At 40.7% G+C, this 26,619-nt stretch overlaps 1 protein-coding gene and 1 long non-coding RNA gene across 2 annotated transcripts; both read left to right on the top strand.

The window, feature by feature from the left end:
- Positions 1 to 13,616: 13,616 nt before the first annotated feature.
- Positions 13,617 to 17,766, top strand: LOC137890973 (uncharacterized). The gene is made up of 3 exons (XR_011105321.1): positions 13,617 to 13,726; positions 17,567 to 17,628; positions 17,718 to 17,766. It is a non-coding gene; the product is annotated as an uncharacterized lncRNA (long non-coding RNA).
- Positions 17,767 to 21,113: 3,347 nt separating this feature from the next.
- On the top strand, positions 21,114 to 24,575 carry pcdh8 (protocadherin 8). Its single transcript, XM_068734068.1, has 4 exons — positions 21,114 to 23,459; positions 23,597 to 23,667; positions 23,903 to 24,036; positions 24,164 to 24,575. Exons 1-4 carry the CDS (start codon positions 21,114 to 21,116, stop codon positions 24,511 to 24,513), a joined length of 2,901 nt encoding a protein of 966 aa, XP_068590169.1. The 3' UTR covers positions 24,514 to 24,575.
- Positions 24,576 to 26,619: the final 2,044 nt, after the last annotated feature.

Raw genomic sequence — 26,619 nt, 5'->3', positions numbered from 1 at the left:
TGGGCAATGTTGTAAGCATTGCAAGCAGAGAGAATTATCAACTCACTCTGTTGTGTGTTTTAGCATTTTTAACTTGACCGTTTTGGCTTTATGCTCAGTTTCATATCAATCAGTTGCAGGCAGCTATTTAGAGCAAAAAACAACAACAACAACAACAACAAAACGGCAGACAGACACAATAACTGGTGAACATTTAGCAGCAAAAGAGACAGGTGTTTTTTTATGGAGTTGGTGAAAACCAGACAGAGCTAAGAGGAGAGTGAAAATTAGACTTATATTCATCAGGCGGACACAAACATGACTCCAAGTGAAGGCTAATGTTCCATATCTGTTAGATGTGTAAGTAGGCAACATGTTACCATCTTGACAAAAAAAAATTTAAATAAATTCTAAACTCAACTCTCCTATGATGCTTGAAATATTGACTGGTGGAGTTTATATTGCATTAGAAAGCTGGTTTACTATACCCATCAAAATAATGAATAAAGAAGCAATCTGGAGAGCTGTGATAATATTTGTACAACTGATGGTGTCAGATTCAATGTTGGAGTGGTTCATTAATGAACAGTTTGATAAACACGTGTTTTTTCTCTCAGCTCAATTTAGAGCCACATGTTACGTAGGCTGATTTTTACTTTAATGAGAACAGAGATGATCATAGATTCAGTGTGGGCGGTTATCTTTGGATTACATTAAACCAGGTCAAATGGCTGTGGTAATAGATGGATTATTATACTACAATACAGCGTTAGCTTAAACTGGGACACCAAGGAGTTTATGTGAATTTATGATAAGCAAATGTTTGTTTATAGTGGAGAAGGTTATTTAGCAGATGGTTGTTTTCATTGTGGTGTTGTCAGGTGTTTTTGCAGCGATGGATTTTCTGCTCATGACCTGTCAGAGAGTCAAGCTGCATGGATGTCTGACTTTCATATCAACATTGATCTACGGTTGAAAATGAAAATAGCAGAATTTAAAACAAATACTTTATTCTTTATTCTATATGAGCTCAAAGTCACTTCCACAGGATGATGTAATACTGCATTGCATGCTCTGAATTCAAGCTATATTTTAAATTATTATTTGATTTTATGTCTTTGTTACAATTATTACAACTGTTTTTACTCAGGGTTAAAGCTATCAAAATCATCAGTCATAAAAACATTTCTGCATGATGCTGATAGAAAATCATGATAACATGTTTTATGATTAATGCTATATAATTGTGTCGAGTGTAGCTATTTCCATGAAAGTTAGTGGCAAATTATTCACAGCCTCAAACATATTCACCAACAGAACAAAGAAAGCAAGCAGCAAATGGAAAGTGTATGAGAAAAAAAAAGAAAAAATAACTGTTGCGGGGAAAGCAGGATATTTCAAATTTACTGTTGGCCCACAGACACAATTCCATATTTAATGGGATTGTAAATGCATTCAGTTTCAACGGAGGCCTTTGCATTTTAAGTTCTCTAATCACTCTGGTCCATAATGTGCCTGAAGAAATGCCATGATAGTCTGCATTTGTGAAAGGCACTTAGCCTCGCATTCTTTTACAAAGATTAGAAATCAGAGGCAAATTATACTGTGGCGGAGCTCTGCTCAACTGAATATTGCTCTAGTGGGAGATCGCTTCCTTAAAGAACTCAAGGCATGGATGTCTTGACTCTCTTCTTTCTCGCTGTATGCCTTTTTCTCGCTCTCTTTCTGGCAAACTGTGACAATTACGTTACATTTTAGTTTAAGTGGGCCTTCTGACATACCAGCAAAAGTATTACCACATATTTATAAGCAAAACGTGTCGGCTACTTAATTGTTATGTTGCACTTTAATCACGTGTACTCCCTGCTTAGGAGGTATTATTAAAGGAATAGTTTGACATTTTGGGAAATGTGTTCATTTGTATTCTTGCCGAGATATAGATGAGAGGATTGCTACACTCTCATGCAAGCAAAATATGAAGCTACCACTAGCAGCTGGTTAGCTGGTTAGCTAAACGTAGCACAAAGAAACGTGAAACAGCTAGCCTGGCTTTAGTTTTTGTACGGATTAAACAGTTAGCCATCAGTAGTGGGGCTGGCAAATTCATTTTGCTTCCTTTGGACAGAGACAGATTAGCTGTTTCCCCTTTTTGTCCAGCCTTTATGCTACGCTAAGCTAACTAGCTGCAGACTGTAGCTTCATATAAACAATGCGGGTATGAGAGGGGTATTGATCTTTTCATCTAACTCTAGACAATAAACAGCCTGGTTTCCTAAAAATCATGTTCCCACAGGACAAAACTGCATTGTTAATTATATTTCAAGAGAAGCATACTTTCCCCCCAGATTAAATTTGTTTATGACGTATTACAAACGGTTTCTGACAAACACAGGACTATTACCTAGGAGACCTCTGTTTGTAACGTAAATACCATAACAAACCTTTAACAAAAGATATAATGCTCCACTAAACTCAACCAAGTGTTGTTGCCTTATTGTAACAAGTGATTTTATTTGATTTTTTGATTCACAATATTAAACATGTTTAAAACTTTTCCCTCGAAAAGTAATTGAGAATACAGTTTAGAGTAATTTTCAATGAGACAGGGTTTCAATAAAACAGTCACGTTATTGTTATCTTCTGTCTTTGTTTAACTGTTATTTTTAGACTTGGGGCTGAAAGGATTTCTTTTACCTCTGAGATAATGGGGTCACGGTCTCCTCCTGTTTAGCTGTGTCCTTTGTGTTACATTGGTACATATGTTGACCTTGTTTGCATAATTGCCCCATTGTATTGCTACGAGTGACACACTTCACAGGGGTTTAACCTTCACATGAAGGTTGTCTTTAAACATACCATGCAGTGAGCTTATTGAGTCAACACTCATTTCAACAGCTCTTTGAAGTCAGTTTTACTCACCAAGGCAATAGATCAGGACATTTGAAATCTGTGGAAGCCTATGAGAGGAAAAAAAAAGATTGGCTGAGGTTTGTAGACCAGATATGAGAGGCAGTATGGATCGTCTTAGCTTATTATGGGCTGTTGAAATGCATTCTTCAAAACATGCTTTTAAATACAGGCTGAAATCTCAGATGGCCACAGATCCCACAGGCAACATCAGATCTTTTTGTTCTGAAGATGCTCTCCGATGATTAATTCAAACATCAAAATAAAACTCTGGTGTTTTCATATGCGAGAGTAAAGCCTCCGACGTCACATGGGGGTTTCAAACCCCATCGGAAGTCTTAAACTCAGAAAGAAGCCAATGTTATGTTTTATTGATTCTTATCCTGGAGTTTGGAGACAATCAGGCGGGTGAATATTTCATTTCTCTCTTTATGTTTGGACTGAGAGCTGTATCCCAGTGTTCAAGGTGTCTCTCCAGACATGTACCATAGCAGACATAAACAAAGTTATTAGAGGAGCAAGACAAGATTCAGAGGGAAATTGAATGCTGAGAGCTTTGGAGGGGCCCTCTGACAGTATGTTTTTGGCAATTCAGACTGTCATGCTTCATAGTTCTTTGGGGAAGATGGGTGTTGTTTGACTTTGAATGTTACCATAGAGCTTATAGACTCATCGGTGGTGAGTCTCTTTTTGCAATATTGCGCACGTAAATTAGAATTCATGTTTTGAAATGAGGTGGTACACTATGAGTTTTGCATATTGGAAGCAGATCAACTTAAATATGTACAGTAAGTGCAAACCATTGTAGAAATGTAGGTCATCTTTCTCAGGCAGTGAGATTTTCTCTCTTTGTGTGTATGTTTAAAGAGGAGGCGGTGTTATATGTGTGTGTGTGTGTGTGTGTGTGTGAACACATATGGGGGGGTAGTGGGTCATATCTGTAATGCTGCGAGGCCATCATACAATGCAGATGGAGGAGGCGGCTTCAACATTTAGTGTTTTCTTGCCACAAGCGTTAATATGGCTGTTTCTCCTCATGCTGTTTTGCTGCGAGCAACATGGTGTTTGAGGCATGTGCTCTACAGGACTGGAAGAGGTATAATTATGTAAATTGCATTCAAAGGAATCAGCAATAGCTCATGTGGAATGGATGTGTCAACAAGGTGTCCACATTCACTGTGAGAATTTGCTAATTAAACATGACACCGTTTCTCTCTCTGCACATGGGCTCAGTAAAACACTGCGGGATTAAAAACAAATACTGTGGTGTATATTGTGTTCACTGGCTGAAAAATAATCTTCTTTCAGAAAAAATAGGCTTTCATTTTGCCACTGGATGTATAAAAAAATTGCCCCAGAGTTCACTACAGTACCATTAAACTTTGTTCATGTTGTTGACATGTGTGTAATGAAAGTGCCTAAACTTCAAACAGCCTGTCTGCACAGCAGCCTCTGATGCCCCACTACACAAACGGATGATTTATTACACTGGTTATTTGACTGGCCGACTAAATGCTTGAATTCAATTTTGACAGCAAGCGTAGATAAACTACTTTGCCCAAAAGTCAGAAAAGCACTGTACCTAAAAAGCAAGGATTAATCCAGTCCATCAGGAAACATATCTTTCTCTCAATGAAACAGTCTGCGCACACTGTTCCTTATTTATAGTGAACTTATCAACATGGAGAACAAGACAGAGGGGAATAGCCGAGTAACCGTCTTCTCAGCTTTGGTTGTAGTCAAGGCACGTGACGTGGGTGAAGCACTGGGACGATTAATGAAGGAGAGACAAAGTGCTTAGAGAGCTCGTGAATGACACTTGAGTGCTGGCAAGGAGCGAAAAAATGACTTTTGAAGTTTCTCGTTTACTCCCTCCTCCTCTTGCGTTTGCCAAAGATGAACTGGCTTTTCAGATTTAAGAAAGTGCATGGCTGAAATACAATGAGAGGCTCATCTATCAGCCCCTGAATAGTGAGAGAAAAATCCTATGGCTATGTGGAGAGAGGGGGGCCGGGGAGGGGGGCGTTGTTGGTCTCTGATTAGACCGAGGGCCAGTTCTACTCAGGGGCTTGCAGCGGAAACATCAACCCTCTCTTCTTCCACTTCAAATCCTTTGAACCACTTGAGAACATGTCCTCACTGTATGCTCCTTTTTAAAGATGTTCTCTGTCAAATGTGCCAGCATACGTTACAACGGACAATTATTGCAGATTAGTTGTTTATTATGTAAAAGTCTAACTTTGGTAATGGGAGTGAAAAAACAACCATATCCAGTCTGCACTTCTATCACTCAGATGCAAAATGTCTTCGGCCCAGTGTGTGAGTGAGTGAAGCTGCAGACGAGGCAGTAGGAAGAAAAAGAGGAGCATTGGAGATGCCTCTACAGTATGTGGAGATATGTCAGTCTAAACACAGAGGACAGAAAATACTGATACAACTTCAAACATCTGCCATCCTCTTAACACACGCACAGACACACACAAACACACACACACATACACACACACACACACACACACACACACACACACACACACACACACACACACAAAGAGCATAGCACAATTACACACAGAGCAGCATTATAGAAAGCTTTTATGATGTTTCCAGGGCGTCAAGATCTTAATTTTTGATGCCGCTTTATGTGCATCCAGAGCATAAATTGGCCTCCCCATTTTTCTGAAGTGATAAGAGGTAAACACCAAAAACCAATAACTGTCAGCCCAACATTAAATCAAACTGACAAGTCTCTTAAAAGGTACGGCCATGAAAAATTAACTGCCGGATTTTTGAGGAGACCGAAATGTGGAGTTTTTTTCTTTTTTTCTTTTTTCATCCATCTCAGCTGGTGTGATCTACATTTTTTCACACTGGCTGGCTTGAGTCTGAGCTGGGATACAAATAATTTGGATGGCAAAGCTTCATTCAATAGCGACTCCAACAAAGTGAATTTGAAAGCTCTTTTATTACTTTATTTCAGACAAGAATATTAAGGTCATTTCTTTTCTCTCATTTACTATGTGAAGTTGAATATTACCTCATGTCTTATTCTCATATTCCACAGAAGCAAGTCAAAGGAGGCTATCTTGACATGGATATAGTGGCTCAGGTCGAAATGGTCATCTTGACTTCCTGTTAGACAGCCTCAGAACTCTCTGTCTAATTCTGTGACCCATGAGTGAGGACTTTAAAGATTTTATGGGCTCAGTTATTCTCAGCTGTGTCCTGGGTTCAGAAAAACTGGGAGAGAATCAAGTCAAACCCACGGAATACGTGCAAGTGACATTAAATCCTTAATAGTTATTGGTAAGATATTAAGGGATTAAAGCACCATGGGATACTGAGACCGAATGGGAAACTATCTGTCAAAAATTCTCTCTCAGATTACCATGTTTCATGCTGATGTGTCTAGCAGCCTTTCTGCATTTACCATAAATCTCATCAAAATGTGCCTATATGGCAGTTCTGGAAATGCAGACTAAATTTAGAGAAGGGAGAACTTTATTGCCCTGACACATGTAGGTCTTGAGTCACTTGGCTTTGCGCGGTTTCCTGAGAGCAATCACACAAAGATTGAGCAAAGGTGCGGCAAACTTAAACATGTCAGCCAATTTCAGATGTGTGAAGCAACAGAGTGCTTCAGCAGCGCTAGCGGCTCATGGCCTTGGGCCTTGGGCTGTCTGAATCTGAAATTCACAGTTCAGAGCACACCCGGAGATGGAGCCGTAGAAATCCTTGATGCCCTGCACAATGAGGCCATTTCATAGTAGATCACGGTAGTCTCTTGCTGGTGTTGAAGGGAGAGGAAAAGCATTTGACAGGCCAATGAAGAATTTATTTGAAATGTCTTGTGGTGTTGAGAAGATTTACGTGCTCTTCAAAGAGCTACGAGTGAAAACATTGGAGGGCACACAGATATGAGTTTGTGCAACCATTCCTCCACTCTGGTTAGAGTGCTTTATCAACACTTACACCAACTAGGATTTGAAGATGATCAGTCATTTATCCCCAGAATCTTGGGTGAATTTTTTGTATGTCTGACTTGTCAGTTTGATTTAACACAGCACTTCTGACAGTGTGTCCACATATCCTAAGCAAACCACACAGATTCCTTGGTATCTAGCTGTGCACAGCAGTTTGTATGGAAACATGCAACCAAGAGAGAGACGCTGAACATGAGGGAGCATCAAAGAAAGTGATTTAGGCTGACAAGAGAGTTCTCTGCTTGATGTTCGTGGTGACAGCCTGTGACAGTGCTCAGGTACAAAACCACAAATCTGCCTTAGGTATTTTTACAAAATATACTTGTTGCCAAACATGAACTGAAGGAAGTGTGTGGCACTTTAAAGGGTTGGGTCATGCAAATTATGAAACAAATAACATTTTGCATTGTTAACAAATCCCATGAAAAGACCAAAGCCAGCAGTGCATTTCTCCGTCTCTCAACTGTGTCTGTAGCACTCAGCTCTTTGCCCTTTTGTTTCTACTGAAGAGAGAAATCTTCATAAACAGGTCAACATCATGGCCAAATATTTTCCTAAATCACCTGCACTGTTGTGTTTAGCTAACTTAATTCAAACCACAGTAAATAGTGGATTTGTTCGGGACTATTTTCACCCACGGCTTTGATGCGCCAGCCAGCAAGTATTTGGGGCACTTGATTCAAAATTTGTGTGTCAATGTATTGTCATAGGGAAACATGTCATCCATCCATCCAACATGGGGTGTGGCTCACCGATGTGTTTTTGGTCTTTATGAGAAAAATCAATCATTGGACAAGCATGCACATGCAAAGATTTTCACTCAGTGTTTTGCATCTCCCTCAGTGTACTTACACAGAAATATAAATAACAGCTGGAACCAGGACAACAAAGCTGGCCACATAAAGGTAAAGAATAGGCAGGAGTAGTGAAAAGAGGGTATACATATTTTATGAATATATATATAAATAGCACCAATGACCAACAGTAAAATAAGAATCAAACCAGTCAAGTGTTCTGTATTTTGTGAACTATATAAATAGTGCAAAGAAATAAATACTGAATGAATATACATGGGCTGGATGAGTATGTATAGTATATAGAAGGATTTGCCAAAGTATTGAAACATCCATCCTTGAAATATCTGCCTCTACATTAATTCAATGGAGAGCAGTGGATTTTCCCTTGTAGTGCTCACAGCATTGCAAAATAAAATTTTAAAAATGTTATAGAAACATGTCTTTCCAGAGACAGGGCCTATTGTTACTTTGGGTAATTCATACATGCAATAACTCAATACTGGGCACATGAGAAAACATTACATGTTGGGCACCAACCCAAGGTCTACAGAGTCAAGTGGGTGAGTAACACAGGTAAGTTGTGAAAGGCAAGGTTCGGATAGAGCAGACCTGTGGACAATCACTGTGTGAAGGGAAATGCTTTGCAGGAAGTTGCAGACATTTGAAATGTAAAGTTTGCATAGTGAACCTTTACTTCCCGAAAAAAAGCTGGTTTTACACCAGATACAAAGCTTGGCAGGTAAGTTGTTGTTTAATGGAAAAACTAATAATAATTATTTGTTGGGAGACTGTGAGGAATTAATAGCAAACCTTTAAAATCTGTGAAAAAACCTGAACAGACATTTATCTCAATCATGCAATATTTTGTGAAAGTACAACACAACATTTTCGTTAATTTGTTGCAAATGTAAAGCATGGGTTGGCTGATTGTGTTATTTTATTGTCTAGTGATTTGTGATTTGCTTTGCCTCGAGGACACGCAGACCTGTGGCTGGCTGGGCTGGGTGAATATCTACGAAACAGACAGTATGTACAAGCCAGAGGGCATGTGAAATAATTTACTTTCATGCTGTACTCCTGTCTAACTGTCACTGTCTTTTATTCCCAGTCAAGCGCAGATAATCATCTGCTCTATTGTTTTTCAGCACTGTGGGTTTTTCATATTTTAGGAGTGGTTCTTCTGTTGGGATTCCTGGTGGCAGACTATGGGTGCACTGGGGACAGTTTCCATTTAGGTGTGGCAAACGGCATTTACTGAGGAGAGGTGTGTGGTGGTAAATTCAGTCTCACATAGAATGAGTGTTGTTGATTCATTGTACACCTCCTGGTCTGTCTTTTCTTTTTTCCTACAGAACCTGCAGATGTTCTCCTCTTCGTGAATCTAATCAATAAAACTGGTTGTAACAGCGCTTCAGTCGACTATCTGATTGCTGTATTCGTTTATAAAATAATGCATTAAAGGTAATAGTCCCAGGCTATTGATGTTTAAATCACTGCTCCTCTACCTCAATCGTTTTTTTTTACTAAATGCTGGGTTAAGTCTAACATTTCCTAGTAGCAGCCTTGTGTACTGGCATATGTCCCTGGTTTGGTCCTCAGCCTATATCTCTACTCCGACTCTCTCACAGACAGACACAGGTTCATTAGGCACAGGTGTGCTTCGTTGACCTGCTGGATTGCTCGTGGCTCTTTCCGAAGCTCAATGTGAGCCCTGCTGGCCATACGGCTTTAACTAGAAACACCTGCTCCCAGCAAAGATTGAGGCAGCCAATGAAATCATTCACTGCAAACCAAGTCCAAGTCTTCCACCACAGCACTAGAGAATTAATAGTGCTCTAAAACATACAGTACTTGTATTATTTCACAGAGTCACAGTAGTACAATCTGCACTTCATCTGTTGCAGTAATACTAGAATGAAGGTATATTATAAATTCTACATGCATTCCATTTCTAATCTAAAACACTGGCTTATTGAAACAGAATTTTGAATGCATTATGTATGGGAGTTGATAGCTTTTCTCATCTATATGTCTGTGCAATTGATTGTCATGTCATGGTTACTCAACATGGGCACTATTGTCCTGTTAACATGAGGAGTACAAGGAGGGATTGACGAGTCACACTGAGAAGTATACTGAAAGCTCCAGACTGTAGAAAAGGTTTAAATATTAAACCAGAATTCCGCCTGTACTCAAAACCTCAAGATCTCCCTCTGTTCGCTGTCTCAGTGTGTTGTTAAATATATTCATATGGGCTGGCTGACTGTGCTGATAGCAGGTGCATTAAAAATCTAAAGTTTATAAATGATAGATTGGCGAGCAGGGAGCTGTTGAGACTTCCCTTTTATAAGGTGAACAGAATCAGCTTGTGCGCTGATTATTGTTCTCTCCCTTGAACTAATATCTTCTCGGGGCTCAGCTTATGGTCAAGGACAAAACATTGTAGCATAGTCTATTCTTCGGCTTGAATTAAATATTTATTCTGTTTTGTGAGGAGGGTCATTTCAATTTTGCTCCTGCGGGCTCCTCTAGCCGTTCTATTACATAACTCACAATGGAAACGCTAACAATAGTTCATTTCCTGCTCCTGAAGCACCAGAATGTACTCTCGCTCTTACCTGGGTTTCAGCATGAACGTTGATCTCATTCTTGCAGACTAACTGACTCCTGCTCTCCGTACTCTCTGCTGCACTCCATACCATAGTAACTCCTATAACCCAAAAAAAGCATTGCATTACACATTCAGTTTTGGTACGGCAACAGAAATTGATTGTGTGGAGGAAAAAAAAAAAATGATGGCACGGAAATGCATTGCGCGTTTCGATTGTTTTATGCAGCGAAGGTTGGCATTTCGAATGTAAACATGTCCAGTGTTTAAAATTCAGAAAACAAATCATGAATACACCTACATTTCCAGATTTGTTAAACATTGTGTTTTTGGCTCAGGACTCAACATACTAATTAGCCCCTAGGAGATCCATCTAACAGTTTGTGATTTTCCCCTGATTTTTAATCAGTCTAATTTCTCTCTCCGACACACAGGCACGTTCAGCGCCATACACACAAAGCCTCTGTTTGCATAATGTGCTCACTGTCTGCTCCTCTGAGACTAAGCACTGTTTGTGCCTCTCTGCATATGTGTATCTACTGCTGTGTGTGTGTGTGTGTGTGTGTGTGTGTGTGTGTGTGTGTGTGCAAGCATGAGATTGTTCAAGTTCATTTGTATGTGTTTTGGGAAAGAGGGCTCAACCTCCTCCCATCCCCTCCCCCCAACCCCTCTCCTTTTAGTCTGCTGCCCTGACTGTGGCTCAACAATGATTGCTCTGACAATTCAACAGTAAAAAAAAAGAGAAAAAAGAAAACACCTTCTGCCAGACTGTTTTCCCTGTTCTGTTATGGAAATGAGATTTTCCATCTCACTTCATCTTCAGTACTTAAATACCTCTTTGCTGAGAATAGGACTGTCTAGCCTGTTAACACATTTCCTCCCATATAAGTGCTCTGTTGTTCTGCAAAGCCTAGCTGAATTTTAGCATCTGTGCCTTCACAAAGAAATTAAATTTTCTACAAATTGTGTGAAATGTGAACTGTCCTATTAAGCGTACGTTTATTGCTCTCTAAATCACAGTTAGTGTATGTTGTCTTGACAGCAGACTGCTGAATCTCCTGTTTGTATTATTCCCACAAGTCATGTCTTATTGTCGTCTTCATTCACTTTTCTACTCAGACATGCTACATTGTGAGCTGGTTTGTGATTCATGGTAAATATTCTCCCTCCCAAAAGCACATTGTGTAATTGTAGTCTTCATCATGCCCTTTTATTTATAGTGCACTCTTCCAATTGTATTTTAAAGTGCTTTACCAGATAAATGAAAAAGACAAAAAGACTAGAGCCAGAATGAAAATATGGCCAAAAGCTCATAAACAAAGTGGTAAAAGCTAAAAAAAAAAAAAAAAAGAAAGTCTGACAAAAGTCGACAGTCAGTGCTTTAGACCCACAAATGATTTGCATACCGGAAATTAGGTACACTATCATAAATCTGCATGACCATCAGACAAACCACCATTCACCAGCCTCCTCATCTGATGAATGATTTACAACTGAGTGTTTGAGTGGAGGCGTGTCAGTGGTGTTATCAAGTAGATGCCTCCCTTTGCTAATGTTTTGTTGAGTTTGGCTCACAGCAGCCCAACAAAACCAAATAATGCATTTCAGCATCCTAGAACCGAACACAACCGCGTTCAATGATTCTCTGCCTACTACATGATGTGTGTGTGTGTGTCTAGGGTTAAAAGTATATGAATCCAAATTAATAGTGGTCACCCTAAGGTCCTGCTTCCAACTTAGGTTTTCAACAAAGCTAATTGAGCTACAAGACATAGAAATGATAGGATAACTTGTGAAAAATTTAAAATATAATCATGAGCTAAAACAAAAGAAGGCGCAAAAAGTATATTTAGCAATGTCCTGGTTTAATGAGGAGGGACTGAATACATACTTGCCAATCTGTGGAAGCAACTGTCATTGACTCACAATATGAAATTAATTTAATACTTAAAAAATCTATTAAGATAATCTGCCTTTTAGAGCAAACAAAGCAGACATGGGACACATCGCTGCAGAGCTGGAAACCTAATCTCACATAATTAATAACTAGTCCCCCATAAAACACTCATTCGGGTTTTGCTCTAGAGAATGTGGAATCTCTTCAAATGTAGACCAACAATACTCTTTATCAGGCCTTGTTCTGTAAAAGCATAGAGCCCAGATTCATTTTTACGAGAGCTTACAGTATTCTATTCATAGAGCCCTTTAGAAATAGCAAGCATTCATAATGGAGCTGGGATCTGATTAACCTCCTCGCTTGCCGGCACAATGGCAGGCTACCCTGAGACTCAGCCCCGTAATGGAGTCCGCTATCACCAAGCACACTCCAAAACATTCTTCGCACCGCAGGACTCGACGACCAGATTGGAATCCCTTAACTCCCCTCTGCACTCGGCACACAGTAGGGAAACAAAACATCCTCTAAGCTGATGCCCCTCAACATTAATCTATCTCTCTGCTCCACTCATGCACTTGTGCACATGCACGCACAGATTTTACACCGTGGGCATCCTTTTCAGTGCCTTTGTTGCAGTTTTGCATTCCTAATTGTAAACTCTTACGAGTACAGGCTGGAAAATAGGGGAGTGTCGTCTCTATTTCTTTAACCAATTTCATTCTAAGAGGTTTTTATCTATGAACGTACCCTTACGATACAATATACATGGTGTGTGTGTGTGTGTGTGTGTGTGTGTGTGTGTGTGTGTGTGTGTGTGTGTGTGTGTGTGTGTGTGTGTCCACTCACTGTAAAATGTAATGCAGGTAAATGTAATGTGCTGCAACAGGTTTTTTTCTCTATTTTTAAAGCTTTTGTCATTTCTATTTACTGCTGAAACTTCTGAGTAATATTTTGTTCTGTTATTATATCACATTTTAAATTGTATTTCCTGGTGTTTTGTTCTCCTTTTGAACACAACAACATGCCCCATTTTCTCCACAAGGTAGACATAACATACATTAATACAATACAAGCTCCATGCATGCTTTGTTTAGCCTCTCATACGATATGAACCATTACAGGGGTTGATGTGTTTTAAATGTTTATCTCTCACCTCAATATTGCCATCTCCTGGCCTGACAGGATTAAGCAAGATGCTCACACAGGCCTTTCTATTGTGGAGCAAATAGTTAGCTTGTGCCAAATATGTCAGAGGGAGCGATTACACCCCTCAGTGGCCAGTTGGCCCAACAGTCCGCCCCCAGTGGCCAGCCCTGTGGGGGCTGTCAGGACCAGGCAGACTGGAGCTTGGTAAGAAGCCAGTCTCACATTTAACAGCCAGCTCTTACCCAGCCCAAGTGTCATCTGCACCTGCCAATGGGAAACAGTTCTCACCCATCAGATAATGTGCTGAGAGGAAATTGCTTCAAGGAGGCAACATCCTAGGATGTCAATATGGAGATGTAAAATATATTCAAGGAAGGAAGACGAGGAGAGGGACCTGGTCCTTGAAAAGGTAAAAATTAACATTGACATACACACAGACACACACACACACATACGGAGTCCCACATAAATATACTCATGCACCCACACACACACAAGCTAGGAGGCTATACTTAATCTCCCTGCTTCGAATAATAGAACCGTCCAAGAGAGAATCAAATTTATTCACAGCCTGGACTACCAAGTAAATTCTTATTTACCTCACCTGATATAGTAACAGCCAACATGCTACAGGAATATGGATTGCAAGCTTGTACATCCTCACTGAAAGACACACTAAAACAAGGACATTTTCAGCACCGTTTTATCTACAATGACCAGTTCAGCGGTGACGTGGAAAATGAAAATCAAAGTGAGAGTTGGATAGGGAGATGTCAAGTCAAATATGTGCCTGCAATCATCACACACAGAATATCACTGGAGGTTAATGTGCAGGCCTGCTGATCTTTTGGGGCCCTCTTCCATGTAGCTTAAGGCGGTGAAATTCAATATGAACCATGAAATGTGAAGTAGTCATCATAATTGGATTGAAACCCACAGTGGATCCTTTACCAACAGAAAGTACAAAGCACGTAGCGAGGCCACACTTCAAGCTAAGAGGAAGGGAGCTGGTTTCTCGTAGAATACAATTGTTTGGTGCACTATTTTTGTGGTTGCTAGTCTCTGCCCAAATTAGATTGTTAACCACTGTCAGGACTACATGTTCCCTCAATCAAGGTGGTCCAAACATTAATTTAGAATCTATTAGCAAGAGAGTTAATGATCTGTGTCTGAAACATGCACATGCTTTCAGGATGTGTTATTGCTTGCAAGTCTTCTGATGTTACCGGGGCTACATTTCAACCTGTAGATGGCACTCTCTTCCCTGGTTTTAATCCAAACCTGGTTGACTCACAATTTTAAAATGACTGGCCTCAATTCCAAAAACCTGTTTTGCTTTGTTTGTCATTACGATCCTTAAGCAGGTATTTTGTTAACGGCGGTGAGACAGGATTTTGTGTTTTTCACTCAGTGCTTAAATTCTAATGATGAATATGCTTTTGTGCTGCATACCTGATGGTACATATGGTCAAAGCTTATTCAAAAACACTTATGCATAATGAAGTGCAGCTAGCAACTGTTGTTCCAATCGTTCTCAGGCAGCGAGCATTAGTTACACAGTGGGGAATGGTTGGAGTTGAGTGGGGGTAGAGGAACCTCAGCCAAACATGATTTGTCTCTGAATACTAATGCCTCTTTTGATCTGCCTCGGCTTTTAGGAGATTTAAACAACAAAATCTGTCTTTCCAAATTTCTTAATAGACTCAGCCTTTTGTGGCCAGCATGAAAAAATCCTAGAAACATGTTTACACGGCATCCATATTAATGCTCTGAATTTGTTTATTAAAACATGTAGAGTCCACTGAGATTGTATTACAGGGAAACCCTGTATTATGCATGCTTGGCCCTAATAGACTAATTATTTTATCATAAAATAGTGAGGCCGTTTTATGATTTTCTTATGTTATGCATTTATTTCCATAATTGCTCTTTGTTTTACAAATATATCTTTTTAGTTGCGCCTCACATGTCCTAAATTCAGTTGCTGTGCGAAATAAATTCCATCCCTCCTGAAATGATCTGAATGCATTAATTACAGAGCTGAGGCAAAAAAAAGGAAACTAACAGGAAGAAAAAAAAAAACAATTACACCTAATAACATCAAGGCTACAAGTGCCTATGTGAGTTATATGGCCCTTAAAGCTATTTAGGGGCATATTGTGACAGAATGTGAAGTGTGATTAGGGACAGTATGTTAAACATTTGGCCAGTTGTAATCAGTTGGAGAGCTGTGAAGATGAGTTGTGGTTGGGGGGTTATCTCTGCCTGTAGCGCCACAGGAGGTGCCAAAAGCAACAGAGACCACTAACCAGTCTGAGCATTTGGCACCTCCACAGCTGCTGCTCACATGCTTCCACCCTCTCGTTTCACCAAAGGCCAGAACCAAGAACAGGATAATCTTGTTTTATCTGCCTTTCAGACAGCACAAATGGCTGAGATTAAACCCTCCACATGACCCTCACGGCCAGAGCAGTGACATGTATACCCCCAGTTTATTAGAGCACCTAAGGTTAAAGTGAGATGAGGAAACTGATAAGGGGCTGGCTTGAAAATGGCTGGATGAGTTACCAGACTTAACAAATAGTCTTTGCCTATCTAAATTTAATAAACACTGAGTGATGAATACAAGTCTATCTCTCTTCAAGGTTGTATTGTTATTAAAAAGAGCCCATTTAGGTATTTAGCAGCATGGCTGATGTATAAATGAGTTTATGGCCAGGTACAAGAATATTTACAGGTGTTTAACCCTCATTTTACAAACTGTGGTACCCGCAGATCCCAGAGGTATGTTTTGTTATATCTCAAAGGAAATTCCAATTCCAACTTTTCCAGGAAGTTGTCTTTTTATTCCTAATGATTTCATATCGTTATTTCCTTTCTATTATTTTGTGTTTTTTTAAATAATAATTGTAAATACAGATTAAGCAGGCTCCTGGGGGATCCCAGTCAAAAGCACAATTGTAGCCTATTGAGTTTTAATATGGAAAAAATATAATATATAGAAATGTTAGCCATGGTTCCTAATTTAATAACACAATCAGAGGTCATCTTGAAGGAAACAGACTCCAATTTTATCTTGTGCTCTGTCTATTTTCTTTTTACACAATGTGCAAATTAACTGTAACTTTCCTAAAACAATAACAATCTGTTTTTGTCCCTTCAGATGCCATTAATGGTGATAGTAAGTTTTGTAACTAATATGATGATGTAATGAGGATTTTGATGAGTGTAAAAACCTTTCAATCATGCAAATGGAATGATGTGAAATAATTTGAATTTCTTTATTGTTTGAACTGCAGGACCTGCAGCCTCTGTGATCGTGTTATTATTCTGTTTCATGTTGTATGCATAGCTTGTTTGTACATCATACTCCTTTTCTATTTTGTCTATGAGCATACCTGTATATGGCTCCCTGTATCTGTGCCACTCTGCCTTCTGGTGTAGATATTAGCAGGTTTGTGATTTATATAGTCTAAGTCAGAATATATCTAGACAAACCAAAACACTAATATTTACCAGTTCACCCGTTGATAGAAAGAGACTGAATTTCTTTTCTTGTAAAACATGCAAAATATAAAACAAATAAGGTATCAAAAGTAACATTTTTATAAAGCCTTTTTAAACATTTATTTTGTGTATCTCAAATACTGGGAACCTTGAAACTATGTAAGTAAAAAAAACGTGTTTGCAATTTACTAGCAGTGGGTGACATAGTGGCTATTATGAAAGGTGGGCCTTTGAGACATTTGTTCCCAGTGGCATATGCCAGGATTACTGCTCCCGGTGTCACCAGATGCTTTTCCTGCCTTCCTACCTGGTGGAGAATCTTCAAATGGCCTTCAAATGATGTGAAAGACTGGCTGACATTTGACTGATTTCTTACCATCATTGTTTTTACTGTAATGTTGACAGCCAAGGCAAGATTCACAATATTCTTGCCATTAATTAAAATCACCTCAGTGAGAGAACAGATGGCCAAACCCATTAATCTGCAGTAATGCTCTTACTGTCACCACACACGTCTTAATCAAACCGTGATCTGCATTAATCACCTGACTTAGGTGACAAACAAGTATCACTTCTGTGTTAGCCATTCTTTGTTTGTGGTTAAGACCTCTGGTGACCTTATAGTGATGTAATTTATACTAAGGCAGTTGGTAGGATACATGAAGAATATCACAAATGAACAAGTCATCACTACCTGTGTATAGCTGCTGTTTTAATCATTATGTCTGCACTTTAATTTTAGACTAAAATGTTTTCATCTACAGCTGCTCAGCTGTTACCTTGAACTCGTTGCAACACAAAGTGGTAAGTGCTCGATAAGATTAAAGCATAATCCTCTTAGTGGCAAACAACTAATTTGGCTAATAATTCTGCTTTACCTTCTGACTCCTCAGAGCCACAAAATCCTGGATTTCAACACCCAGCCAGCATGGGACTGTTGTGCTGAAGGCTTTGTGTGTCTGGTAATGGCAGAAAAGTATCTTATGTTTGATCCCCTCTGGCTCGATGTTCATATGTTCAGCATGATCTTGTTTTAAACAAAATAGAGATAGAGAGTGGAAAAAAGAACCAAGGAAGGAGTAGATAATGAGCGAGAGAGGCAACACTTCTTGTTTACACTCAACATCAGAAGATTTCTCACTCGATGTTGAGAACCACAAGTTAGGATGCGATGCGATGCTCTTGCACCTCCGAGATTAAGGATATTTAATTGTACTGGCCTGCTTAGCGTATAGTCAGGAAAAACACTTAATTTATTGATTTGTGGCATAATACAAGCTTCAGCATTTGTGGGAAAAAAAACACTTGTTGGTTTGATGTCTTATGGATTTGAAGACAAACTCTTAGCACTTCTGCTTTAATGGGATGCGACTGAAGCATGCTACAAGTTCAATAGACAAACACTGCAGCTATCCATGGCATACATTCTAAATTGGCTGTCTCTGCAGCCAAGTGTTTAACAGTTTGTTATTATCTTGTGTTCAAGTTGCCTGGGATTCTCTCTCTCCATTTAGAATGCTAAATATGCCCTGTTGTGCTTTTCTATGACTTCTGTTCCAGTCATAGCAAACATCATGTTCTAGCATAAATGTACTTGATACCAGAACACCTCAGGCCAAAGATCAATGGTTGACTTGGTGGTCGTATCTTCAGATCTGCAGGTGGGGACATGTTCAAAAGCCTCCACTATTGCGGAGTCGACTGCTCAGAGTTGTGGTCAGTAGGTCGTCTGTGCCTGTCGTGACGGCCACCTGGTGAAGAGGCTGTCAAGATGAAGAAGCAGGCCTGGTTGACCTCAAGGTCTCCTGAAGCATCACACATGTCCCAGGAGGCTAGAAGGGCTTCGGCTTGGATGGAGCGTGAAGATCGAGAGGAGAATTTGTTCGGTGTCCGCAGTAGTGTGAGCGTTGCAGTGAAGAGGGAGCTGAACCGGAAGGCAAAGCTATTGATTTACCAGTCAATCTACATTCCAACCCTCATCTGGGTGGTTATGGTTATGAGCATTGGGTAGTGGAAGAAAGAATGAGAGCAGCCGCAATGAGTTTCCTCTGTTGGGTGACTGGGCTCACTCTTAGAGATGGGGTGAGGAGCTCAGATATCCTGAGGGAGCTTGGAGTAGAGTCAGCTAAGTGGTTCGCTCATGTGAGCTGTACGATTTTCTTTTGGATGTTTTCCAGGCAAGTCCAATTGGTAGGATACCTTGGGGTGGACCCAGAACATGCTGGAGAGATTATATCTCTCATCTGCTTTGGAAACAGCTTGAGATCCGCCAGGAGGAGCTGAAAAACGTTGCTGGGGAGACATCTGGACTACCTTCCTTCACCTGCTGCCACTGCAACCCGGCACTGGATAAGCGTCAGAAAATGGCCGGATGGGTGGACATTTAGTTTAAAAGCAAAATTGGGCATATATGACACTGTAATTGTGGCGGGACAGAGCTACCCCATCACCTCTGGCTGGCACAGTCTCACGTAGTATCTCTGGTCTCTGTGGCTGTCGTGTGCTTTTTCACACCTCCCTGTATGTGCCCTCTTGGGGGCTCAGACAGCTTTAACCCAAACTTTTGTGAGGTGTCAAGAGTCCTTTGAAGGACCATAGACGCCTTTTAATCAGCAAAAGATAATCACCCATATGGTTGACAAAAGTCTGGTTGACTCATGCTCTTTTGTTATCACTATGGGAGCTGTTGCTAGTGAGTGTGTCTGTGTTCCGTGTGTGTGTGTGTGTGTGTGTGTGTGTGTGTGTGTGTGTTTGAGGTGGGAGGGGGAATCATTCAATGCAGTTTATTCTCCAGACCTCTTTGTTCTTCTGACTTTCAAGGCTCTTGTTTTAGAATGTTTGTTGAAAAGGGTACATTAAGTGCATTTGAGTGTTTACTACAATAGATCTTGATTACACAAAGGTGTTTCCTCTAACATGGAGCTACACTGATATTCTATGTCTCATTAACATTGTGGGTGTCCAAAACAGTACACTAATCATATAACACTCGTCTGACTTTGTGGGTTTTCTTCACTGCATAATACTTAACTTCCTCCTCCGCTGTTTGAACAAATGAGACAATGTTACTGGCTTCATGACAGAAAGAAAGAGTTCTCCTTTTCCTTTATTATGTAAATCATCTAAGGGCAATATTTACATGAATGGGTATTGTTCTGAGGAAAAAATAAAGAAATACATATTTATGGCTCATAGTTTGGGTTTTATTGGACTGAAGTAAGGCTTTTGATGAGACTGTGATAATAGTTGTATATGAATAACAATGAAAGTCAACAGGCACTACGATCATCCATAATTATATGTTTTCTCCAGTTTACCATTTTGCATTTCTTACTGCTTTTATCCAGTGGGGGGGGGGGGGGGGGGGGGGGTGTAACTAAATACATTATTAAATACTTCACAGAAGTACATTTTTAGGTACTTTGCTTAAGTATTTCCATTTTATGCCATAGCAGCTGGCAGCAATAGTTACTAGTTAACTGCTAGTTAGATCTTACAGTAAAGAAATGATACAAAGGTAAAGATACAATTACCCAGAGCAGTCATTTTGCATATGTTGATACTTTATGTACATTTTGTTGATACTCGTCGTATTTAAATAGAGTTTTGATTGCAGTATTTTTACTTGGAACTGAGTATTTCTACATTGTGGTGTTAATCATGTATTACATTTAAGTAACTAAATGTAACTACATTTAAGGTACCACTGGTGCTCATGAGAGTGACTAAAAGAGATGTTGTGAGCCCTTGTTTACTCTATCAGCAATTATGATCTCATTGAAGTGTGGATATTTCCCCTCCGTTTTTTTCTCTTCCACCCCAGCCTCTACATAATTGTATCTCACTGACAGACACAACTAATCAATTATTCAGGCTTTCAATAGGTAGACTTCAGCTTCCTCTGATGACACTGTAGCCCTATTACAGTCCCCTAATTGATTAAGTCAGGTAATTAAATGCCATGTGCAGATTTATTTAAGTCACACTGATTTATCAGCCAGATTAAAGCCACACACTGAGTTCATCTAATAAACCATTTGCACCCACAAAAGTGATCAGCAGTTTGCTGCAGAGCCAAACGTTCCCCTGTTGGCGCATGGACCACTGGAAGGCCATTGGTCGATGGGGGCAGCCTATTTGCATATACCGGGGCTTAAAGTCCCAAAGCAAAGTCAGAGTTGAACACAGTTGTGATTCGACCTGACATAGCACAGGTGGTGGATTGTTTGCATCATTTATGACTTTGTTTTAGCTGCACTTTGTAACCCTTCAACATGGGATTTTGCAAGATGACAGGGATTGTGCTGTGCATGGTCTCTTTATTTGTATACTCTGCTCAGTGTACAACTACAAGGTATTTCACCTACGAAGAGGATGCACCCGGAACAGAGATAGGCAATCTGTCCCAAGATTTAAAAATTGATCCAGCTGATGACCCTGACACATCGTTCCGCTTCATGCAAGAAAACAACTCTTCGGTGATTGACATGAGGGAGATTGACGGACTTCTGAGTGTGGCGGACATTATTGACAGAGAGCAGCTCTGCCCCAGGTCTCCGCGCTGCCTCATCACCTTCGACGTCGTGGCCTTCTCCAAAGAAAAGTTTCAACTCATCCACGTGGAGGTCGAGGTAAAAGATATCAACGACCACTCTCCTCGTTTCCTGCGGAACGAGACAACGCTGGAGATAGTGGAGAATGTCCCGCTGGACTCAAGATTCCCGCTGCAGATTGCTCTCGACCAGGACGTGGGTGAAAACTACATTCAGAGCTACAACATCTCTGCCTCCAGTCACTTCGCCGTCGAAGTGCGACATCGGGATGATGGAGTGAAGTTTGCTGAGCTGGTGCTGGTGAGGGAGCTTGACAGGGAAGTGGAGGACTGCTTCACGATCGAAGTCACTGCTACTGACGGAGGAGTGCCTGCAAAGTCCGGGTCAATGGTTGTGAATATTAGCGTGCTGGACTTTAATGACAACAGCCCAACGTTTGAGCACAGCTCGCTGAAAGTTGAGCTGAATGAAGACTCCCCGGTGGGTCACAGAGTTCTCAAAGTGCATGCTTTTGACCCCGATGACGGGGTCAACGGGGAGGTGACGTACGCGTTTGCTGACGGGCTTTCGGCAGAAGCCGGCCGCCTTTTCCACATCGACCCTTATTCCGGGGACGTGACTTTGAAGGCGCTGGTTGATTTTGAGAAAAGGAGGTCATACGAGCTGAACATCAAAGCCTCAGATTTAGGCGCAAACTCTGTCCCATCCAGCTGCAAAGTTGTGGTCGATATCGTGGACGTGAATGACAATGCCCCTGAAATCAGCATCAAGCCGATGACTTCCAGCAGTGATGGAGTCGCCTACATCACAGAAGCTGCAGCTGCGGAGAGCTTCGTGGCTCTGATCAGCACTTCGGACAGAGACTCTGGCTCCAACGGGTACGTGCGCATCAGCCTGCTCGGGCACGAGCACTTCACCCTACAGCAGGCATATGGGGACTCCTTCATGATTATCACCAGCACTACTTTAGACCGAGAGAAGATCCCAGAGTACAATTTGACCGTGATTGCAGAGGACCTGGGAAGCCCACCGTTCAAAACTGTCCGACAGTACACCATCCGTGTGACAGATGAGAATGACAACCCCCCTCTCTTCAGTAAGTCACTTTTTGAAGTTTCAGTCCTGGAAAATAACATCCCAGGTTCATATGTAACCACTGTTGTTGCTCGTGATCCTGATGTGGGAAAGAATGCCAAAGTTTCTTACAAACTCATAGATGCAGAGGTGCCAGGAGGATCTCCAGTGTCCACGTATGTGTCTGTGGATTCACTCTCAGGGTCTTTGTACACTTTGAGGTCTTTTGACTATGAAACTCTTCAGCAGATTGAGCTAGTTATCCAGGCTGTAGACAGTGGTTCCCCCTCTCTTTCAAGCACATCAACAATCAGAATTAAAGTTGTGGATCTGAATGACAATTATCCATACTTCACCTTCCCCGTCCTTGTGAACGACTCTGCTGATATCCCTCTGCCTTTTAATGCACCTGCTGGCTATCTTGCCCTCCGCGTCTCAGCGAAAGACGAGGACGAGGGAGTGAATGGCGAGCTCTACTACCAAATTGTACAAGGTGACCCACAGCTCTTCACAATGAACAAAGACACTGGAGAAATTGCTTTGAAACAATGGCTGACATCTGAAATCGGAGACGTGCTGGAAATGAAAATCGCCGTGAGTGACAATGGCAGATCCCCGCTGGGTAGCAGTGCCACCGTTAGGTTTGTCGTCTCAGACACGCAGCCCTCTGAAGACCAGGTCGTCATTGTGTTGCGGTCAGGTGATGAAGAAGGCTCCGGCTTGGATGGCTCGCTAATTGTCATTATTATGCTCAGCGGGGGCTGTGCATTGTTGCTGATTGCAATAATGGTTGTTGTTGTGACATGCAAACTCAGCCGTGGAGGAAGAAGCCGCGGCTCCAAGAGAGAAGTGTGTCACAGCCTGTTTGAGGGAAGGCCCATGCCCATGCTCGGCTCAACAGAACCAAACATATACACCGGACAACGAGGCTTCTTCCACGAGAGAACCTCCTCGTCCCTGGATGATTCCTGCCTGTATCAGGAGAGGAGTGGGGACTCAGAGACAAAGGTGAGTCAACTACAGGAGTGTTTTTTTTATTTTGATCTCTTAATTTCATATGCATATGATGTTCCCGAGTGCTGCCTTGATCTTTGTGCCAGAAATGGAAACTGAGCTCTCTGCTGTCATTCTGTTTGTTCTCTTAGATGTTCCTGCCCTCCAAGCATTTCCAACCAACATCTGTGTGGCAAGGTGACAAATACTGCTTGCAAGTGAGGTAAGACAACTAAATATAATTTCTTTTCTCAGATAGGATATGCTTTATTCACAGTCAAATCTGACTGGACACAGGGTACTTAACATGCACCATGCATGCATTGTGTTGCTTGTGGCATTCCTGTGGAATGAGGTTAGATAGGAAGGACAGACACAGGCCTTGTATGTGAACATCAATAATCAAGCTAATGTGGTGCAGTGGGGGCTCATACTGTATCTGTTGATTGTATTTGCAGTGGCATTGGCAACAGCGACCAGCTGAGCGTAAAGGACAGCGGCAAAGGGGACAGTGACTTTAACGACAGTGACTCTGATATCAGCGGCGATGGAGGCAAAAAGAACTTCAGCACCTTCCAACCAAGGCTTAAATGTAAGTCTTCTTCTCTCAAGATTTGACGTTACACATTACTGAGTTAAACATACATATTCACCAGAATAAATGTGGTTTCTAATCTGCATCAACAATTTCTCATCCTTGTTTTTCATTTTTATTTCAGGTTCATCCAGCACTGCTAACAGCTTGTCTGGGGATTGCCAAAGCACGTACTGTGCAGTACCACCGCAGAGCTTCAGAGGCCCCAGAGACAATGCATACACCATAGGATTCTCCCCAGTACCGGTCTTCAACAGTCCTCATGGCTATCCTCACTTTTGGAAGGACTCTGGTTATGGCACAAATGGCCCAAAATCGAGGAGCAACATGCAGACCTTCTCCAAGACCGGGACCCTCCCGTCTTACTTTCCTCAGCAGCAGCGTGAGGCGGGTGTTGGAGGTGCTGAAATCCACAACCAGACTCCGACTATTGTTACTGTGGCTACGGCATCAGAGGTTGCCACTATCTTTTAAAAGCTGTGTTGATAAGCTGATTGAGATGTACCCTGAGGTTGTAAATATTTGTAAAAACTGGTTATTGCTATGAAGTTGACAGGTGTACATATTTTCCTTCAGTTGAAAGGAATTAATATAAAATGTATTATGGTTATTCATGTTACATTATTTTAGTACATTGTATTCTAATATTTGCCCAATAAAAGTCTTATTGAAATCATAAAAAGGTTTTTTTTTCTCAAATATGATGATTTTACTATTAGCATGATCAAACAATATATCTATTTAACTGAGAAATATTGCATTTTGAAGATTAGATATCATTCCCTTGCTAGTTGAAACTCCAGTCTGAATTTGTAAACACGTAGAATTCTCCCTCCAGTTTGAATCTACATGATCAAGACTCCAGTCAGTGATGATCAGATGCAAAATCTCAAGCTGCTGCATTACCTGGGAGACTGCCTTTGAAGACTCCTAGGTTGCTGGTTGAGTTTCTTGCATGCAAATGAGAGAGTAGAGCTGGTACTCAAGTGGAAAATAAAGTATAAACCATTATTCCTACAAAATCATGCTGGGTGCTGTCACAACTGCTTCGACTCTTCTAAATAATCATCATCCGCGTACATAACACGGTACAGCATGTATTAGGATGCTTGACAAATTCCTGAGTGTGCTTGTGCTTTGTTGCCGTGAGGGGCGAATGTTCAGCTCTTGTATATTGATAAAATAAACGCAGGTTGAAATACAGTTTCCTCGTGTAACTCTTTTTTGAATACTCTGACACTGATAAGGCACTAGCTCGCCTAACTTTACTGTCCTATTTGCAGAATAGGTCACTTTTATTAAGTTCAATACAACCATGAGTATGTAGGGCAAGTGCAAACTGTCCCTGGTCCTGAATGATTTATTGAGTGTAAAAACCATAACCAACACTGACAAACATCACCCGGAATACTTGTTAGTAGTTATTGACCTTTTATATGTCGCTGCAACATACAAATTATACAACATTTGCACTATTTCCTCACTTACAACGACCAAAATGAAGCAGCAACATAATATTTGTAAATCGAGGACACACACAGATGCAAGAAACCAGAAAGTCAAACTAAATTATGCAAGATAAAATCAATTAAATACATCTCTCAATCAAGGGACCATGTCCATGGGGAGGTTCATGGGTTTTCATCAGCTACTTCAAATGAACAAGCCTGCTTTAGGTTTGTTATTCATCAACATTTAAGTTGAGTAACTGAAAGGCTAGTTGAAAATATGCATTTAAATAATATTAAATACCTGCTGAATTTCATCTGCTCATGCACTATGTTACAATATTTTGTCCTCATTATTTTTAAGGTCACTTTAAATGAGCCTTTGATGCATGAAAGCAAATGAGACAAGAGAAAAGGGTTGTTGCAAACTACATAATAGCTATCTAAGGGCCAGTCCCGAAGAGAAAATAAATAGTTTCCAAAACCGCTGCCAAGGAAGAGCTATCAGTGGAAGCTGACAGCAGACTGAGCCATTATTTTTTTTTTTCTGTTTTCTGTTCTTCCGCTGGAAAAGGTGGCTAAGAGCAGTGCTCATTTGCATAAGCATAAATACCTGCTTTTTTGATAGCTGTGATAAAAGCTGGAGTAGAGTGGATTAGATACCTTTTTAACTGTAAAGCACTAAACAGAGCTCTCACACGTTACCACAATATGCCTCATTAATAGAGGACTGTGTTCAATCTTTTTTTTTCTCCCTTTTTAAGTAGTTTTGATCACTATTTTTTCATTTAATACTCCCAGTCTGCAAAGTCACTGCGGTTGTTATTAACTTTATTTTAGGCACAGAGACCACTGAGGATTCAAGGCCATGTGCTACAAAAGGCAAGCAAAGAAGGATCTATTTGTGCCCCCAGTGATGTGCACTGGTCTGACAGAGCCAACTGTACGGAGAGGGAAAGTGCATTAATTAATCAATACAATATGAGTCCCTTCATCATTGCTTTATATGCACCTTGTAGGTCAAATAGTTGTGCATTGACCTGACAATTTGAGCCACAAGGTTTATTCATCTGCACAGTTTGGTATAAAATGTGTGTCTGTTTGAAAATCACTGCTGGCGGACACTGTGTTC

Source organism: Cebidichthys violaceus, unplaced genomic scaffold (assembly GCF_023349555.1).
Source record: "Cebidichthys violaceus isolate CVI_PGR_0920_01 unplaced genomic scaffold, fCebVio1.0.p SCAF_11, whole genome shotgun sequence".
Taxonomy (NCBI): Eukaryota; Metazoa; Chordata; class Actinopteri; order Perciformes; family Stichaeidae; genus Cebidichthys; species Cebidichthys violaceus.
This window is presented reverse-complemented; position numbering and strand designations above follow the sequence as displayed.